Here is a 21540-nt window from a genome sequence, read left to right on the forward strand (position 1 = left end):
GCAGAGCTTCACGGCAATTTTCTCATTGTATTCTGTGACAATCAATTTCAACTTCAGTCTCGACTTTCCCCCAAAACGACACCGAGGGTGTGGGCAAAATCCCCTCAAGCACAGGAACCGTGAGAGCACTTGGAGCAAAAAGACAGAGGGCGATGAAGTACACCCTGAGGAATTCCTCGCATAATCGCCGGTTATAGCTAATCATAGCAACCACCTGTCTTGCAACAGCCATTGTACCATTCATAACTTCGACTGTCAACAGTGACACCCAACGCAACACACAGATGGCTAGCTAAAATGTGAGCGCAGGACGACGAATGCTAATGTTTTGGTTTGGAGCTTATCATAAAATTGTTGTCTGTGCCCAGTTGGTAAACAGATTATTGCCACGGTGAAACAGAATGAAGCCTTGACCAAACTAATTACAGTGACATCGGTTAGACGGATGGATCATTGAATTTTCTCTCTCTGATGTATGTTTCAATTTCACACCCAGTCATCCCAGTTTTGTTTGTTTTGTTTGTTTGTTTGTTTAGTTCAAACTATATGTACGTGCAAGGCAGTTAATTCAAAATGATTTCGGTCGTAAATGTTTTTGTCACACAAATGAGTCATTTCTCACAAAAAAACTTCCGCTTCCAAGAGGAGGCAGAGCTGTTTCGGCCCACTGAACTGAAGAGCAGCATGTCTAAATCCACACTGGAGGCTTGGAAGGCTGTTTCTATCCAAGTTGCTTGTTTACAGACTCGCCGTACTAATGCAAGATCTTGTTTCTGTGTCAGAGTGCCTATTATTTTTAGGCTGTCGAGTCCTTTGTGTCGAGCCCATTGGCACATCCCCATGGCATTCTGCTGTCTTACAGCTGGATTGAAGTTCCATTTAAAAGCTGACTCCACTGTGATCCTTTCCATAAGTAAGGGCAGCGCTAACCTACTTCGAATGGGCTATTAGTGGAATTCCTCCAGCTAAGAACAGAAATATTGAATTACCCAGAACAACCGCTGTCAATTAATAAGATGCAAGACGATCGATACCGCAGGAGAAAGCAACAGAGTGCCTTACAGCCCTAATGAATGGCTGTACACACCGAGACATATAAAAGAAGGGTTTTATATGGCTTCATTGATGCCTTTGGCCGATCAACAGTGACTCATGCTACTCAAACATTCACTGCTCAAAAGTTCAACGACTCTTGGAAAAGTACCAAAAAAAAGTGATGGAAAATACATTGTTGCAATGATCGTTCTCAGGATAAACACGTTACATGACCATCTGCTTATCACCATTCTGTTAGATTTGTAATGAAAGACAGACAGAGAGAAAGAGAGAGAGAGAGCGAGAGAGAGAGAGGAAAGAAGGGAGCAGGAGAGCAACAGGCAGACTCGGCATTGGTCTGTTGTCGTCAAGAAGTAGATCGATTTAGCAGTCAATTTACCGTTCCGTCTCTTGCCTATGGTTACGAGCTGCGGGTCGTAACCAAGGACAAGATCAAGGGTTCAAGCGGGCCAAATGAGTTTTCTCCGCAGGGTGTCTTGGCTCGTCCTTAGAGATAGAGTGAGCAGCCCAGTCATCTTTAAGTTTTAAGAGGAGCAAGACGAGGTGGATCAGGCATCTACTTAGGATGTCTCCTTGACACCTCTGTGAGGTGCTCTTGCCTAATCATTGTCACCTGTATTGGGAATACTATATATGTAAATATACCGGTATACAATAAAGGTGATAAACTGATGTGGTTTGTATGTTCTACTTCCATTTGTAGTCTTTAAAGCACAGCCAGGCAAAAAAAGTGTGCACGGGCACGTGCTGTGCTTAGTCACCAATGTCCTATCAGCCTGTAGCACTGACAGAAAGCAGTGTAAGCCAGACACTATCTGTCTGGTGACTGGCAGTCCACCCAGTGCTCCCTTTGATAAGGAGACTTTAAAAAAATGTGGTCAGGGACAGAGAGGAGGGGTAGATGTAGGAGCATGTAAGGGATTAAAATAAAAAATAGCAATGTATGGCTGTGTGTGTCATTCAAAGGCTGTCAGGGTATCATTATTTGAGGTGTCAATTAGTTATCAGGGCAGCAGGATATAACAGTCAGCATGTCTGTATCATAGTTATGAGGTTGCAGGTTGAAATCTCAACTCGGGTTAGAGTTTGCATGTTGCATGTGTGTGGGGGAGAGGGGGGTCTCCGGCTACCATACTCTGGTTTCGTCAGGGATTTGAAATATATGCATGTTAGATTCATTTAAGATTGTCGGGAGGTTTGAATGTGAGTGTGAATTGTTGTTTGCCTATATGTGCCTTGTGATTTGTTGGGGACCAGACCAAGCCGTCACCTGGGATTGGCTACAGCTCACCTGTGATCGTAATGAGCACAAGCGTGACTGGGCAAGTGGTTGCAAGATCCAAAAGTTGGTGCTGTGATAGTTCTATTTTTGTTGAAATTAAATTTGGTTTTGTTTCATAGTTTTGTTTTCTCATGTGCTTTGGTCTTCTTTGTTTCGGTTTGTTTCCACCTGTTCTTGTCATCGAGTCCCTTGTGCCAACCAATTAGCTCCCTCAACCCATTGTGTCTCATCCAGGTGTTCCTTGTCGTCTCGCCCGTTTGCTTATATTTAGTTTCCTGGGTTCTGTCTGTTTATGGGTATCAAATTTGGGGGGCCAGATGCCACTATTTTGGGCAGTTTATTTCTCTCTCTCTCTCTCTCTCTCTCTCTCTCTTCTCTCTCTCTCTCTCTCTCTCTCTCTTGCTCTATATATATATATATATATATATATAAATTTTATTTTATTTTTTTTGCTATTGAAACAAAAAATATATTTTTGGAACCATTTTAAAAACCAATTTTCTTATAGCGACTACCATTTCTTTTAGTTTTTTGTTGACCTTTTGTCTGTGCATTTTTCTCAATTAGCACTGGAAGTAAGTAAAAATAGACAAACATAAGCATTTTAATCTCAAAATTTAAAAAAACAACAAAACTTTATTCTGGTGCCCAACAGATTTCTATTTTTATGTTCAGTATTCATAACATGCATTTAGATTATATTTTTACTGCGTATGTAAACAACTGCATGCTCATGTGTGTGGGCACTATGCAGACTTATGCTTTGTATTATTTGCTTGAATGTGAAGTTAGAATACATCACCATTCTTTTCGTAGTTATGTTTGTTTATAAATACTTGTTTTAATGGTGACACACCTTGGTGCAGTCACGCCCGCTGTGATGACAGGGGCATGGACAAGAGTGAACGGGAGCTCCCGAAGTTGGTCTTCCTCGTGTTTAGCTGAATGCGTCCCATCCCTTACTGGCTGAAGGTCCATCTCAAGGTGTGTAGTGCTGATGAGACCTGAGCAGGCCTAAAGAGAAACGGCAGGCAAGTATGCCGAGAGTGCTGAGAAAATACAACTTCGATGAGGAACACATTCAAATTAAACGCAACTGTGTCAAAACCGAGCATGATCATTTTGTTTGCAAACACCAACATTTTCATATTCAAGAAGTTCCTGTATTGGATCTCATTAGGTTGTGCAGGTGTTCCTAATGAAGTGTCCGCAGGGTGTCGACGCCTAATGCCTATGGGTGAACACGGTCCAATTAAGCCGAGACAAGGCAGCTTTCACAGGCAAACTGCTGATACTGTGCTGCACATACCGACGACTGGGGGAGCAGGTTAGCCTAACTTCATTTCTGGAAATGATTCAGTAATTATACGCGGCTCAGTCTAGCTGACGTCTACAAATTTCTGTGTTCCCCTGGATGAAGCGATGAGACTCTGCAGGTTCATAAAGCTGGTTAGCAGTTAAACGTAGTTAGCTACATTCACAGGTATTTTCCATTATCATGTTTGAGATCTAAGTGGCTTCAAATTAGACCAGGGGTGCCCAATACGTCGATCACGATTGACCGCTAGCTCGCAGACTGGTCCCAAGTCGAACGCGAGGGGTGTAGCGGAAAAAAAAGAATCCAACCCAAAACATTTGTGTGTCTGTGTCCGTGTTATGAATATATTTTTGTGTTAGTGCACACTGCACCCTGAGCATCCTATCATTCTCCGTTTCACAAAAGGTATTTAAAAAATAAAATAAAATAAAAAAGCGGGTCACCTTTAACCTACGGTGGCGCGTGACCTGCATCTGGAGTGCCGGGAGAAGCATTTTAAAACGGTACATGTGAGCTACGATCATTCACACGCTGCAAAAGTCGTCCCGTGCCTCCACGTCAGGTCTCGACGAAGGTAGGCAGTGATTTGCTTTTCACAAACTTTTGTGTCTACTTTCTTTTTCAGTTTCATTCATTTTAGGGGCCCTTGTGGCGATTGCTCATCAGGGCATGCGTGTGGAAGTGCACGCGTATGCACGCGAGCACGGTAACATGTCGATCGCGGCAGGTTGGCTGATCGAAAAGTAGATCTTTGGTCAAAAAAGGTTGGACACCCCTGAATTAGTCGCGTTTGCCGAGAGAAAAATATATGACCCGGTATCATGATTTTCAAAAACTTTTTGAGAGATGAAAGGAGATACAGAATTGCATCTGCAAATCTAAAAATAGATGAACAGGTGAAAAGTGATGCACACAGCATCTTCAGGATTTCCACAGGCAAAGAATATGCTTTGGGGCTGAAGTTCAGTTTTGCATGTGTATTCAGTACAAGCGGAGCACTGTAAAGATGTATCTTTGAACTCGGTGAGTGACTGCCTGCGTATACTTTCATTGAAATGAGTTGTGCCGGCTGTGTACAGTCTTTGTGGAGGCCTCCGGGCCTGATTTCTCACTCCACGCATGTGTACTTACCTCCGTATGTGTATTTTGCGCGTGTCTGTGAACATTCGGGGAAGGAGATCTCGCAACATGTGACGGCCAGCGGGTCGGCGCCGTCGGAGAAGGCTGGAGAAGGGAAGGAAGCGACTGTTGCCACGGCAACCCCGGGCTGGAATGGCTGACGGTCGGGGAGCGTGAGGTAGCTGTCAGTTGAGACAGTGATAGCTGAAGGGAAACACAGGTGAATAGTTCTTATCGCGTTAGTGGTTATTTGTTTCTTATTGTGTTCTGATGAAGAACAAGGGAGAAGCTTGTACTTCTTCGATCTCAGATGACAACAGCAATGTCGAACCTTACAAATAATGTTCGTGAAAATTCAAGCAGTGGATTCAGGAAGGATAAGATGAAAACAAAACTCTTAAACAGATTCAACTGGCTGGTCTGGCTTTTTAATCAGAAAAAGTATTATTTCCCTCTAATTTAGGGCCGCACAATCAATGGATACTCTCCTTGTTTCATGATCTCAACCAACATTTCAGATTATTACAGTTTAACGTCCGCTTAAAAGTGCATCATCTGTGATGTAAAACATCTGCGGCAGGCAGTCGAGTTTCCCTGCCAATAGCTGAAGAGCCACGATCACAGCACGACCATTAAAGTTAAAGATCCAGAATATGTCCATTAGGAAGTACTTGACTGCCTAATTGCGCGATGTAACCTGAAATGTTATCAACTTAATTTAAACTCCATCCACTTTTAAATTGTCACAAATAACAGTGATCGACGGACTTTCCTCACTGTTAATACAATGTTTAAAATCACATTTTATTTTTCTCTCAGGAGCAATTTTACTTTATCAATGACTTCATTTAAGGAGCAATTTACCAATTTTGAGAGGCAGATTAATCCCAGGGACCTGTCGCAAGGGTTTTATTCAACAATAAAAATATATGGCAATAAAACAGAGAGGTTGAATGTTGGGCTGCAGCTACCAAATATGATAGTATTCAAGTATCTACGGAAAATCCTATTGAAAAAATCATGTATTGAGATAAAGTACAGCAAACCCCCTCCATCACAGATTCAGCGTTCACAGTCCGGGTATTTTTGAAAACATGAAAAAATACCCGTGTCGACTGATTCAGCGAATCAGAGCGTCATTCTTTTGCTAGCCGCTGATTGTTGTTGCGTTGACCGAGGGCCCCAAATGACTAGCTACGGCCCTGCGATGAGCTAGTGATGTCGCAAGCTAGCTGATATGCCCAAAGTGTGATTAGTTCCTTGCGTATTGATGAAGACAACGAGTTTGCCCCAATAATCAGAATCAGAATTATCTTTCGTGGACAAGTATGTAGAACACCCCAAGAATTTGTCTCCGGTAGTACAGGCTATGCTAGTATTGCAATAACAAGCAACTACGATAAACAACGACATGACAGAGAAGTATTGAAAGACTTTCCATAATGTAAGAGTACCATTGTCCAGTAGCACCACCCAATGACAGCTGTCCGACAATGTGCAGGGTCATTGAGCAGAGCTAAAGCGAGCAGTAGTGCAATCCAATATTATGATGGTTGTGCAATTGGTACAGATAATCGTCGCACCATTTTTTTAAGTGACCCGTTGCAGTAATTGTTGTCCAACTTCAGGTGTACAACCATAAAGAAAGTCCTTGAGCGCTTTCAAGTGTCTGGTACTGTGGAATACTGATCAACGATAATTGTTCAAGTGTGTAAAGGGTTGGAGCTACAATGATCACTGTGGTAATATTGTTCCACAGGGCTGTAAGGAGGTCCAAAAAATGGTAGCCACCCTAAGAAAATTGTTTTTTAAAATGTTTCCCAAATCTAAAATTAAATAATATATTTTTTGTTAAATAGCAAAAAATAAAAAATAAAATAAACCTATCAAAACAAAACAAACAGATTTCATGTGATTTTCAATTTGATCAGCAGGGCTCCAGACTGGCAACAAAATGGTCGTGTTTAGCCCCTAAAATTTGATACACGTAATTTCCCCATTGGCCTGCTGTCCTGTATTGACTTTTAAAATGCTTTCCCACAGCACCTGTCATAGATGCGATGGTAGGGGACCCAAAAAACAGGAAGTCAGAAGAAGCAGGAAGTCCCGAACAAAACATATTAACAAAAACAAAAAAACACTTGCTCGGGTACACTGGCAAAACTAAATGGATAACACTTCCTAAGTCAATAACGCTAACAAAAAGATCCAATCTCAAAGTCACTAGAAAAAACACACAACGTGACAGCAACGCAAACAAAACGACATGATAGCACAACGATCCGACCAAAACCGGCAGAACCCGGGGAATGAAATACAAGCAAACTGACACGACAACAAGGAACACCTGGACAAGACACAATGGACTGAGGGACCTGATTTGTTGACACAAGGGACAGATGGAAACAAAACCAAATAAGGAAGACATGAGCACATGAAGAAACAAAACTATGAAACAAAATGTGACCCTGAGATGGATATGTGACATGTCTAAGGTTTACAAAGTCTCTCGGCCAAAAGTTGTCAGCTCAATAGGGACGCCCAGTCGAGCAGCTTGATGACGGATGGATATTAATCATCATTTCTGCTGCTCCCACCTCAATCCAATCTTTTCTCTTCAATGCTAACAATGTCAAAGACAATGCTGGCAAGATTTTATCATCAGCGTGAACCACAATTCTTCGCCTATTTTGGCTTGTCCTATTGGTCAAAATGTCCTGTAAAATCGGGAATGCTCTCAACAAATGTCAACTTTTCAAAATCACGTCATTTGTCAACAAGTGTGAGCTCACTCAGACTGAGCCAAAACACCGGCAAAACAATACAGCAAAGAAATTAGAAGTGGCATCGCCCCGGGTTCTAATTTTCTCATTCATTCATACCAAGAGGGCAAACATCTTCGTTTCACCTTCTGGCTTCATGGGAAAGCACGTCAGCATGGAGTGTGTGGAGGAGAGCGTGTGCACTGCGTACATGTGCAGTCTGCGGTTTACCCGTGACCCTGAGAAGGATAAACTGAGCAGAAAATTGGATGGATGGTCCAATGTGTCCTTCATGTGTAGCAGGCATGGTTGCTATGTACAAAAAGCTTCCGAAATGTTGAGAGAGAATATCCTTTTGGAAAGGATGAAGCCAGCGTAATTTTAAGAACAAAAGGTGTAGCGGCCAAGCACACAAAATAACATATAAGTGAGGTGTCAGAAAGGGACTAGCAAGCCAAAGTGTGAAGAGTTGGGGCTGACAGAGACAAAGCGAAGGTGATAATAGACTGTTTTACACTCAACTCATCCTTTCATCAATGCGTCTATCCGTCTGCACTGTTCATCCTGTTTGGAGCGGCAGGATAGGACAGAGCCTGCAGTCGAAACGCACGTCAGATCAAAATTTACCATTTCAAAAAGCACCATTTTAAGCTCAAACTGAACAATGCCACAGGGTGAAATTTTATTTTTCAATCATGCTGTTGAGTTTTCTTTATATTTCGGATTGCTCTCGGGTGATCTGTAGGCTAAGGGATTAGGACAGTTATTGCACATCGAGCACACATCAACAGTTAAGGATTCTTGGAGACATTGCTTTCAAATCCACCTGCATTTTAAATTAGTGTGTGTGCGTGTGTCTGTGTGTGTGTGTGTGTGTGTGTGTGTGTGTGTGTGTGTGTGTGCGTGTGTGTGTGTGTGTGTGTGTGTGTGTGTGTGTGTGTTCTACATATTTAAAAAGTCAAGACTGCTTTTAATCCGGGTAAAATATTTGTGATGGCAGGAATCAACCGACGTCAAATGTGGCGGATCAAAAATACATACACTGTGGCTTGACAGAATCAAGGAAAACTCCTCAGGGAATAATTAAAACACGTCTCGCAATGCTTTCAACAAAATGGCTTCTGACTTTTACAATCCGAAAAAAAAGGGTCGTAGAGCAGGAAAGTAATCACGGCCTTGCACTCGTTTCAAGGAAAGCGGTGTAATTACATCCCTGCATCTTAGGGCAGTCGATACTACAGGGTCTGGCAGTAGTGCAACAGAAAGGCTTCCTTTCTAAGATAATACCCCTGGCATTCATAACACAATGTCGTTTCATCAATCACCGTTGAATGGCCACTATCGGAGGTCTGGAAAGAAAAATGAGTACGGCGCTACCTTGCAATTTGCATGCGACAACAGTTGTACCATTTGTAATTTAACAAGAAAATAAGCCTCAAAAGTCACACAAAACCTTGAGTTGAACCGTCATCCAAAGATGGTCAATGATAACATTGTCCTTGTTAACCATTGAGAAGATGGATGGAAGGATAGCCAAAAAGTCACAGACAGATATTGTTATGAATACCATTTTTTTCCCGCACTATAAGGCACACCGAAAAGCATGCAATTTACCCAAGAGCCGACAGTGCGCCCTATAATCCGATGTGCCTTATGTATGGTGTCTTTATATTCCTCATTGAGTTGTTTTCCTATTTGTGTTCGTATGCCATCTAGTGGTGATTATTAGCAGTAACAACGTGTAACCTAAAAGGGTTCTGCCCGACACTAATTGGCATGTGCATTCGCCAACACACACGCAAACAAACTAATTTGTGAGCTCTGCGCAGCCATTATGAAACGAAGATCATACCAAAAGCATCATTGACCACTGACTAAACGAAGGAAGGAGACAAGCAAGGATATTTACCCCCTTGTGGATGTGAGCCCATGAGGTTTGTGTGCCTTTTTGTTGAATCAATTGTCTTCATTAGTTTTGCCTTTCATTTCTTGTTTTTTGGAACTCCATTTTTATTTATAAGTTTAATGTCCGTGTTTGTGACCAGTTCTGCATGGCTTTGCTCTTTATAAAGCTGTGTTGTATTATATTTTATTCCCTTTACCGTAGCTCCATCTAGTGGATGCATAACACAGCCGCAGCCACTATCGGAGCTTCTGCTCTATGCACCTTATAATGCAGTGCGCCCTATATGTGAAAACAGTTTTAAAATAGGCCATTCATTGAAGGTGCACCTGATAATCCGAAACGTTTTGTAGTGCAGAAAATATGATATATTGGCATTATTCTTGTATCTTGACACCGAAGAGCAATGACAGGTGTGTCTGCTCACAGCAATGAACGCTTGCATAGAAATGATTCAAAGCGAGACTTTTGTCAACATATCCGAGACAAGAATGGAGTCTAAGTATTCATCATGACAGACATTTTGCAAAAATGAGTTGTGACTCGGGCAGTAGCAGCTGCCAGATCAGCCTGTGCCGGCAACCCAGTGCTTCACGGCCTAACCAGCACTTGGATGAACAGAATACAAGCACGACCATGAACCACATCTGTTGTGGATGCAAGATGATATCATCGACATGGACAAAGTCAATGGCTCGCCCAAACGTTGGCTATAAATACCACAGCATAATTAGAATTCCGCACAGCAACAAACAGAGGGCCAGAAATCAATAATGTATGCAAGCAAGAGAAAGTTGTCAGATCAAACAATGGCTGCCGACAGAGTCGGAGAGAAAGGCTTGTTTATGCGCACCATCCCAGAAAAGGATGCGATTGATTAATCAGCACTTGACAGCCATGTTGACAAGGAAAGAAAAATTTGTTGAACAGAAAATGGAAATGGGTTTAGTTGGTTGAAACACTTGTTTTTATAGCTGTATTTTGAAAGCAGAGAGATGTGGAAACAAAGGATGCATTTGTGACTACTGCTGCACAACTAGTCAAGATGAATTTGAGGGTGCCAAAAGCAATGGCGTGGCTTCACACATTGATTCCCGTTTCATCTCTCCATGCAAAGACTTGGAGCACCATTAAAATGATAGATGAACACATAGCCGCATAGATTTATGGTGTGCACTCAGAGCAGCTTCAGCAATAATGACTTAGGCTTGGTACCCTTATTTACTCAGTCTTTCATATAAATGCAGGAGCTCTACACAAAGACGTATGCACTTCAATCATTTCTCGGCTCATAAAGTATCTGACACCAGTTCTTTATATAGTTATACTCACCGGTACACACCTCTGCAATACCAATAAAGTTCAATAAATACTGAAAGTAGTAGTTGCAGTAGTAGTCATCACAATTGTTATTTTGTTCAAGTCCAAAGCGGTTCTTCGGGAAAAACAAATTTGCTTAAACTGTGCATACAATATGCCATTGAAATTAAACAAATGGTGCCGCTCTTTGGAAAACTAGCACACATCGTTTGATACCATAACCTATTTGGTTGAATCTCAAGTGATTGGCTTAAACATTGAGATGCTGCACTAAGTTGGTTGGGACAATTTGCGGTCATCATAGGCAAGCACTCCTCAGCCACTTTTTCCCTTGCCGGTGGTGTACCGCAAGTTTCAGTTTTAGGCCCACTTTTATTTTCCATTCATATGCTGCCCCTTGGCCAAATTATTGAGGACCATAAAGAAGATGACATGTTTCACCCCTGATGTCTTGTTTGAGTTTGATTTTGGAATACAAATGTAGCTGCTTCATTTACGCCATGAACAGTGAAGCCGCGCTTCTCCTCTGAGAGAAAAAAAAAAAACATGAGCTTTGCTCGTGAGGCAAATCAGGTGGTCAGTGGATATAATAAAACCTTTATTCATGTTAAATATGACTGCTCTTGGTTCACAGTTCAAAAGCTAAAAACAAGTAAATACACATTCCAGCGCCGCCAACTTTCTCGCATCCCATTCTGCATGCCTGCATAGTTGTGCATACATTTGGCATCGGTTAAAGGTTCAAGGCAGACATTGTCAAGGTTTTACAATAATACTCAACTGTACTTATTCTTAGCTGCATTTTATTTGATATATACCTGTAGCTCGCCAGCAGCCTTTCAAAGTATTTACACTCTCCTTTGTTATGATGCTTTTTTCCTTTCTAACCGCTTCATCCCTGATAACTGCACCATGTCTTTATGGTTGTATAGAAAAGAACACAATACAGTATACTGTATGTGGAGTATGAAAATCCGCTAGGCAGTAGCAGTTTTTATGTCGCAGCGTACCAGTAAGTGCTCAAGTGTTCAATCACGAGGTGTATGACAAAGAGCTACAGACTTTAATTTATTCCTGATGGCCCACTTAAGTCGCTTCGGCTGTTTTGCTTGGAGTGTGGTGGGCTTCGATGCGGTGTCTTTTATGTGTACTGGGTATTAGTGCATTATCAATCATGTTGTGCAAAGGTTCGCTCTTGCAATCACGTTGGGGCAAAGAAAGCATCAAGTGCATGAGCATAGCACAGGCAAAAAAAATTGAGAGTTCAGTCTTTTGGAGTTTGATTGCTTTGTGTGACTGCGTCCGAAGATACTGTACAGTCTTGTCAACATTTAGCAATATACAGTAATTCATATTTTCTTTAGGAATTGAAATTGTATGGTCCAACATGCACATATGGCACATAGTATTCTCACTATCCCATCATTAAATCCCTTCAAAAAGTGGTACCCAACCCTCTTCCCACCAGGGACCAGTTCACAATAATCCACATTCTTGACGGACCTGCTGAAAATTGAATGCTAATGGACACTATGCACAGCAACTCATGGCATATTTCTGTTGGAAAAAATACAGAGGTGTACGAGCTTCCAGCTTCGTTTAATCCAACCTACCGGGACACCATCTGAAGGAAAAAAAAACCTCATTCTTTAAAATTGCCTTAACATGGGTTTTTGTAAAAAGTGTATTTTATAGCTTCGGAGCTGGTGCTTTTCAAGATGCAAACGTCCTCCATAGTTGTGACTTTTAAAAACGAAAAAATAGCTCTTCAAGCCAACGCTGTGGTGTGGTACCCATTGTGTTCACTTTTTTTATTTGAGCCTGTACTACACAAGAGTTTAGTTTATACATTCAGCGAGACAATTTAACTATTGCAACATTGAAGCGACAAAGATAGTATGTCGGCCTTTCTCTTTCTTGCTCGGCTCCGCAGTGAGTCACGAAGCTGCGCTCTCTCACTCCCTCTCTTCTCCGCCATCCATGCAAGGCACCCGGTTATAGGGAGCTTCGTGGGAACATGTATCCTCATCCTGCGGTTAAAAGTATATGATTTTCATCATTGTTATAATTATTTTAATTTTTCATCAGCTCAAATTTGTTGCATCTGCACCATAGAATGCTCTAATAAACACTTTGCAGTCTATTTTGTGTGGGGTTATTTTTTTGTGCGTTTTTAAAAAGTTGGGTTGACCGTGTCAAAATAAGACATGTAACTTTACGTACATGATAAATAATGCTATGCTCATGTCGCCGACACTAATAGCTGGAGCAAATAAGGTACGGTAATATGTCGCTTATGGTAACTTGAGGTAATTTCAGCAGATTGCGAGCATATTTTAAAGTGTTTGATACTATCACTGTGTGTTAGACTAGCGGCCGAAAGTTAGCACGCCTCCGTAGTTCGAATGCGGAAATGATGTGTGCATATGGTATATTTGTCAAGCAACCCTGCACATCCCAACATGCTTCAGCCAGAAAAAATATATCCACTTCAAGCCTCCGATAGTTGAAATCTATGCCACCGGGGCGTTGCGGGACTTTACACACCATGGCAAGAAGAGCTAGCCACGAGTTAGCTTGCAAGCTAACAGGCTTCCAGGGATCCTCTCAGCCTGCAGGTGTGGTTGGGGATTGAAATAATGATCTTGAGCTGGTCTATAAATTGTGACATCTAGGGAAGATGCATTTTTTTGGCGGTAGGCAAAGCTATAGTTAACTAACTGCATATTGTAGTGCAAGAAATGGGTCAAATAATACGAACAACATAACTTCCAATTGAGCCGGATAACCACTGATTCGAACAAAGGCACTCAAGTTTCTACATAATAGGAAAGGGGCATCTCAGGCTAGATCACAAATACATCACAGGAGCGGTTTTCGCCACACACACACACACGCACACACACAAAAAAAATTCTGAAATACTGAAATGTTTAAAAAAAAACAGTTTAATCCTATATATCAGTGTTTTTCAACCCATGTGCCGCCGCGAGACATTGTCAGGTGTGCCGGGGGAAAATATCCAATTTGTATGCCCGTGCTGTCTTTCGCCCAGAAAGTAATCATGTAGTACCCTCCCATACCACTAGGGAGAAGCAACAGCTAGCCAATTGCCTTGTGTTTCGACGTGAGACAAGCGAATTTGTGACGCATGCAGGACGACAGTGAAACAATAAATATGAAAGATGATAAAATACTGTTTTCTTTGTGTTCATTTGATTCCAATTCAAGCTGTTATAACGTCATTGTCATTCTTCAATTAAAAACGGTTATGGTAACAATATAACACGTTAATTGTTAAAATAAGCGGGGGGGGGGTTCACATTTTCAGCTAGTGGTGTGCCGCGAGATTTTTTTTCAATGAAAGAAGTGTGCCTTGGCTCAAAAAAGTTTGAAAAACACGGCTATATTTTATATATATATATATACTGTATATGTGTGTGTGTACTTTGAAACAAATACATGATTTGGGTTTGCAGTGATTATAAGGAGGACCTGAACCTGTCAGTACCCGGAGGGTTGATGAAAGAAGATGAACATGTTCACACGAACACTTTATGTTGGAAAATAAAAATCATGGTGAAACATCAAATTGTATAGTGCTCAGACAAACTATTAGAAAAAACGGACTGGATCTCAACATCTCTTACCTTAGGGCCCCGTGGTGATTCCGGAGACGGAACTGCTTGGATGTCATTTTGACCTGCAAAATATGTACATAAAAAGATGTTGAATCATAAAGTCAACATTGGCCATGTCAAATTAAATCTGTCATTCACATCTTTAACTCGATGAGATCATGTTGTGCATCCTGAGCCAACAACCACAATGGGATACTCTTTCAATGAAAAATGTAATCATTGTGCAACACCATTGAAAAATAAAACCCCTCTTGCGTCACTCAGTTAAAATAATGTACTGAACAACACAATAGTAACCATGTTCCTTCAACCCTCATGAAAAGATAATTTTCGAGGTCATGAGATATTTGTGTGGGTTTGCACAAAAAGCACTAAATGCAGAGTGAGAAATGGGAGTGACTTGAAATAAGAAACTACAAAGTAGAATGAGCAATTGCCATAACACTGCATTGCGAGCATTGTGATAAGATGACTTATGCTTTGCCTAAAAGATGCACTGGTGAAAGATTGTTTTACATATGGCAAAACAAAATGCCGTAACTGATTGCCTACATGCTGAATAAGACGTACCTAAGATAATTAAACCTAGTAGCAAATGGATCAACCTTGAAAAAAAAAACACAAGTTTGATTTAGATGTCATTGCGACTTGAAAAGTCGACGATTCTTCCTGAGGTATTTGCTTGGTCACCATGGTAATTCCGGAACGAAAGGTTTCCCAGCATCTCTTTGTCCTTACTCCTACTCTTTGTCACGCTCGGTGCAGGATCTCGACTGATCTTTTGGAAATTGCTTGGTCTGCCTGGAGTGTCTCGCTGTGGCTCCCATCTGTTCAGACAACATGCACACAGAGCTATGCTGGCTCTCTGGCACAAACTTGCTCGTGCATTACCTCTCATTGGGAGACATTTTGGCTTTATGATGGTCAGGTTTCACTCTTTTCCTAGTCTGTGGGGAGTATGATTGACCTCATCACACAATGGACTATTCATTTCTTCTTGACCAATGGGCTCAACTGAGGCCAGAGCAAGCAGATATGTGTGCATGCACATATGTAGAAATCAATCATTGTCACAGTAGTGGGGGGTGGGGGGGGGGGGGGGTTGAGGAATGAGTTTCATTTGTTCTGTGACCATGCTCGTATCTCAAATGATCTATCACCAGTGAAATGAACAAAAATTCCATTAACCTCCCCACTAAAAAAAAATATATATTATAAAAAAGTTGTGTTGTGTATTTTAATGATAAATTGGAAAATACTTTATGAAGAGAAATAATAATTACAGAAACATAAAGAACTGCAGGGTGGCACGGTGGTCAATTGCTTAGCGCGTTGACCTCACAGTGCAGAGGAGCAGGGTTCGATTCGGGCTCCGGCCTTCCTATGTGGAGTTTGCATGTTCTCCCTGTGCCTGCGTGGGTTTTCTCCGGGTACTCCGGTTTCCTCCCACATTCCAAAAATATGCATTGCAGGTTCATGGAATGTTCTAAAAAAAAATTTCATCAATGTGTGCCCCGCGATTGGCTGGCGACCAGTTCAGGGTGTACCCCGCCGACTGTCCGAAGACAGCTGGGATAGGCTCCAGCCCACCCTGCGACCCTTGTGAGGAGAAGCGGATCACAGAATGGATGGATGGATGGATAGAGAACTACACAGTTTTTGCATTTTCAGATCACTTTAAAATGATAACAAATGATTCTGCTGAGCCAAAACACCGGATATCTAATTTATGAAACATAGTAAACAGGCTGGACAACTACACAGTATATTTTTGCTCCTAATAATTTGAACAGTTGGGCTAAGACTCCTCTTCTGCAAATACTGTTCAATTTTATTTCTAGTACCATGAACATTTCAGATATGTCTTCTTGAATTTTCATTTCATATGTGTACACTATTTGCTGCATAAATGTGACCATTTTATTGTACGAGAGTCCAATACAATAAAATGAAATCATGACTATTTTTTTCCCCCTCACAGGATGATTTCATTGTCATACTCATCAATGAAGTGTTAACAACAACTATTTGAAAGTCAAACAAAAATTACACATTTTAACCATGCATGAACACACACAAAGCCAAGGATGGATGATTAAGTGTCCCGAATTAAAAAATGGCAGAGATCTAAAATGTCTTTTTTCCCTTCCAACACATGCTTGAAATCACTCAGACCTCTTGGGGTTTGTTCAGAGGGCGCTCTGTTTTGCGTGGTGCCATGAAGAGGACTCAAATCAACACTATTCTTTTCTCCCACAATAAGCCTCATTAAAGGGTCCAATCATTGAGCATATGGCCAGGGTCGACTCAACTTATTCGAGCTGTCATTGGGGTTGAGTGGCTGTGTGTTATGTTTACTACAATTTTAATCCACGGCATTTTACTGCCAGACGAAGTACAGTAAATAAGCAGTTTGGGCTTCAGTAAAGAAATGCCAGACAGGCGCACATTTATCTTTAGATGTGCGCAGGATGGAGAATATCTAATAAGGATTTCAGAACGCGGGGTTGAGGAGTTATTTTCGGAGGAATATTCCCCTTAATTGGGGACGATAAGGACACACTTGCTCGTTAATATAAATTCAGAAGTTTTGTAAACCTCCCGGAAATTCTGGAGGAAAAAAAATCTGTGGCAAAGTTTTGTTCTTGTCACACTGCCCTCCGTGAAACCACTTTTATGGGAATTAACTGTAGTAGGATTAAAATTAGGCGCCGGATCCAATAAACGAGGCCTCACACGTTTTCAGAACCAGAATCATCTTTATTGGCTAAGTATATAAAACACATACAGTAAGTGATTTGATCCCGGTAGTGTGAGCCACTGTTGTATTGCAGTAACAAGCAACTATAACAAAACAAACATTTAGGACATGACATGGAAGTATGGAGAATTTTTGTAATGTCACTGTACGATTAGTTCTGTCGTAATGAACAATGACAGCTATGCAAGTGATGCAGAATGTCATCAAGCAAAATGGAATATTGATCAGAAACAGTTGTAGGAATATATAGACAGCTAAAAGTACAATAATCAATATTGTAATACTGTTATTCAGGGGTGTTTAAAAAAAAGGCAAACGTCTGCAAAATGCCACAATGGAATTTTGAGTGCAACTGTTTATGGAATTGATGGCAAAACAGGAGAAGCTATCGGAATATCAGCTGTTTTTAGTGTGCATAGATTGATAGTGCCTAACAGAGGGAAGGAGGTGAAAGGAGTGGTGACCCGGATCTGGAGGTTCCAAGATAATTTTACCAGCCCTTGTCTTGGATCTTGACGTGAGAGGGTAGGACGTTACTGATTATTTTGTTTTTTCCAGAAATCCTGTCTGTTGCAGTCGGATTTTGTCCCCTTTTTTTGTGGCAGCACTTAACCAGACGGCTATGGATGAACGCAGGTTGAATTAAATAACTGCTGTAAAGAATTGTCTTAATATCTCTTGGGACTGGCCGTTCTTTCTCAGCATCTGCAGGAAGTGCATCTTCTGCTGGGGATTTTTCAGAATCAGGTTGATGTTCGTCTCCCACGTCAAGTCCTGAGAGATACATTCCCAGGAATGTGAAGGTCCTGAGCGTTGACACGGGTCAGTTGGACAGCATGAGGGGATGCTGTGGTCAAAGATGTTTGCTGAAGTCCGCGATCATCTCTCCAGTCTTGAGGGTGTTCAGCTCCAAGTTGTGTTGGCTGCACTAGGGCACCAGCCACTCCACTTTTGTCCATATACGGACTCGTCAGTCGTTGATGCTGGTGGGTGGCAGGTTACACGCTGAGCTGGAGAAGCTTGAAGGAGACGAGTTCCCGGATGATGATGTTGAATGCAGGTCTGAAGTTCACGAACAGGATCCTCACCTTGAGTTGTTCTCGGATGAAGTACGGCCCCATGTTGATATCCACCGATGTTTGCTCGCTAGGCAAAATGAAAGGAGCCCAGTAGGGCTCCAGTGATGCTCTTTAGGTGGTCCGGCGCAACGTGTTCCAAAGACTTAGTCTGGCGATCCGTTGATAGTTGAAGCTCATTGTTGCCTCACTGAGTTTGGATGCACTTAGTCAGACCTGGGCTACGTTTGGCCCCCAGGTCACATCTGGCCCACTCAAGAGTTTCTGACCGGCTCTCACAGTGTTTATAAAGCCAAGATAAAATGGAAATTATGCAGTTCTTTTTATTTTGTAAGTTGTACTTTTAGATGCACATTTTGATGTGCGTGGTGTTGGCAGTCCATGCATGCAAGAGCAATGACTTGTCTTTAGTGTTGACAACTAAACATCTCGATGGCGATGTTTAGCTGTTTTCCATGTATTTATTTATTGATCTGTTCGTTTGTTCGTTCATTCATTCATTTGAAGAAAGCAAATAGCGATAATACCCAAATAGGTCCTCATGATAGCAACATGCCCATTTCCTGCAAAGTGGAGGTAAGAGCAGTTTGCCCTCGTAATGAGTCCCGACTAAGAAGTCATAACATGGGTTAGTTGTCTGTGCTTGAAAAAAAAGATTAAAAAATATATATATGCAACCTAAAAAAAAATGTCTACTTTTCTAGACAAGTAGTGGATTCTTAAAATAAAACAATTTAATGCTTTGTACAAATACATAACTTTAACATGGCACACAATGGAGGTTAAGATGTTGGTGTGTACTTAGATCTTGACAACAGTCCCAGTTGTCATACGGCATCAGAGGAAAATTAATTGCGCCGCCGAGACTTTGGTCGATAAAATAAAAGATGTTATCAATGAGGGCGCGGAATTAATTCAATAAATTTCAAGCTGTTAATAGGGGGAGACATTTTGAAGAGTTGCTGTGTATACAGTAAGCCACTGTTGACCTCTAAGACATGCACGAGGGAGAAAGGCAACATCAAGTTTAGCCAAAGTGTTTGCACTTTGACTTGACTGCGGTTCCCTTGGGCCTCAGTGATGGAGTGGGCTGATCCTCAACACTGCATAGCGGACGCTGTTTTACAGGACATGCCAACTTGAGCATTGTTGCACAACTTCATTTCTCATTAAGTAATGGGATTCACACGTAGTCATTGAGCAATGGAAAAAAAAGAAAACATTTCAAACCCATCCCCTTAGAAGTGAGGTGATATTTACTTTGAGTGGGCGATGCGGATGATCGTCCCTTTCGTGATGCATCGTCCAGTTTTGTTCTCAGCGATGTCTTTGGACTGGATGTCGTTCTGTCCGAACTGGGGGACAGCCGAAATTTGATCACATCCTAAGAGGCAAATGTGTTAAAATTTTAAATGATATACAAAAAGTTTTTTTTAAAAAACAGTGACTCTTGCAAGCAAAAGCGATCCATACAAACTTTTTAAAAAATTGGTCACAAAAAAGACAGGTACAATAAAGCAGACAAAGATATTCCTGTTTATCGTTGACCGATAAAATTTAAATGATGAATGCACACTTTGCAGAGGCTACATTTAGTTGGGTTCATACAAAAATAACTCCCTTTTGATCTGTTTGGTCAGTCTCATATAGCTTCACCAAAAAAAAAAAAAAAAAAATTTAAATGTGCACACTGTCATATTCTAAGCCGTTCAACGCTTCCTGTATCTTTGCTTTCTGGGACATTTTTTTCCAGCATTCCTTGATGATAATGTGTCACCTGAATTGTGTCAGAGGTGGAGATTGGCACGGCGCTCTGAGTTACGGCTGAGTTGTAGACCATAACACTGAGAGGGTTTGGCTTTGAACCCCCTTGCAGAACCAACTGCGTCTCTTCCCCCTTCCAGTTTGTCTGCTCCTGGAATGGACACAACATTGCCCAACGGAGGGACTGCAGGAAGGCTGCCCGGGATGCTGATGTGGCAGACAGCTGTGTGATGAGAAAAGACACAGGAACGCAGATATTACTGGGAATTCAATCCATAAGCGCTCTCCATTTCCTTTGGTGTAGCGGCACATGACTCCAAATTCCGTGTGAAATATAATAATGTTGTCATGGCTGGCATGCTGATAGGATCACAAATTAATTGTGATCCAGAAAAACTCTATCTTTTGACCATCCATAATAGCTTCGGGTCTCTGGGAGGTAAAATCTAATTTCTTATAAATTTGATACACCACACAAATTTCTGTGAGTATCCAGCTTCCCAAATTTGAATTAAAAGGAAAAAAATACAATATGTGAAAAGGAGTATCACAACTTGGCGGTGGTCTGTAGTACGCAAGGAAAAGATGCATCACTGAATTCGTTGTTGACAGAAAAGTATCGGTAATATTGTTGACATTTATTGATCAGCAGTATAAATGTGCCTCTCCGTGCTTCATTAGACTTTGCATACGGCCACAAATGAGCTCCGCAACTGCCTGGTGTCCTCTTTTCATCTGTAGAAAACCTTGACAGAAGAGTGCAAAGGACAATATGTGACCCCATCAGAACGTGACAGGCCGGTAGGGAAGATACAGTGCAGGCATCCCTTGCAAAACCGCGGACTGACACGCTGCGTGCCTTTGAGCCAGTGGGACATCCTTGAAACCAAAGTGGAAAAAAATGGCCGCTGGGAATGTAGTGTAAACGTAGCATGTGAGCAGAAGGTAGGAGCCTCTTCTAGTTGACTTCGGGCAAAGGTCAGGATATACCAACTATTGGTTATCTGTCAATCTCAGGGCATACAAGTATCAGACCAAAAAGTACTGTATTTACACTAACACAGTCTTCAAATAACCAAGCAGGTACCGTGAAACCACTCAAAATAGTCAGTGAGTCGCTTTTCCATTGTACCAGTTGCACACCGAAACGGCCCCGCTAACCCCTTGCGTGGTCACTTTTCCATTACGCTTTTTCATGGCCATACGTACAGAGCGCATTTATTGTGTTTTACAACAATACTTAACCATAGTTCCAATTTCACACAGTGTGTACCAATGAATAAAATAGTGAAGCTTGTGTTAAAAATTCTATCAAGCATCTCCAAGTTACTGCTATTTGCAGCTCATCTTTACCCTCTGGCGTCTGAAGTTTCACTTGCCTGAGTTGCTGCCACCAGCGGATTGTTTGTCACCACCCTTGGGTGTCTGAAGCCACAGCCCGCAGCCTTGGCGATCCCCCGGTACGACAATTATGGCCCCCGCCTCGGGGGCAGTGACTTCGGGTAGCTTCTGGAGTGTTTCAGAAGCCGGACGACGCC

The 21540-nt window shown here is 41.7% G+C and overlaps 1 protein-coding gene across 2 annotated transcripts in view; it reads right to left on the reverse strand.

Annotated features, from left to right (window-relative positions):
* nphp4 (nephronophthisis 4) overlaps positions 1-21540 on the reverse strand; it is a 130014-nt gene that overhangs the window by 48293 nt on the left and 60181 nt on the right. For both annotated transcript variants that reach the window (XM_086107872.1, XM_086107878.1), the window contains exons 9-13: positions 20016-20225; positions 19499-19622; positions 14411-14463; positions 4788-4979; positions 3195-3352 (exon numbers count right to left, since the gene is read on the reverse strand). In XM_086107872.1, coding sequence (XP_085963998.1) covers positions 3195-3352; positions 4788-4979; positions 14411-14463; positions 19499-19622; positions 20016-20225 — 737 coding nt within the window. The remainder of the gene's footprint in view (positions 1-3194; positions 3353-4787; positions 4980-14410; positions 14464-19498; positions 19623-20015; positions 20226-21540) is intronic.

The sequence above is a fragment of the Hippocampus guttulatus genome, chromosome 1 (genome assembly GCF_054856545.1).
Source record: "Hippocampus guttulatus isolate MCC_2025c chromosome 1, RoL_Hgut_1.0, whole genome shotgun sequence".
Lineage (NCBI taxonomy): Eukaryota > Metazoa > Chordata > Actinopteri > Syngnathiformes > Syngnathidae > Hippocampus > Hippocampus guttulatus.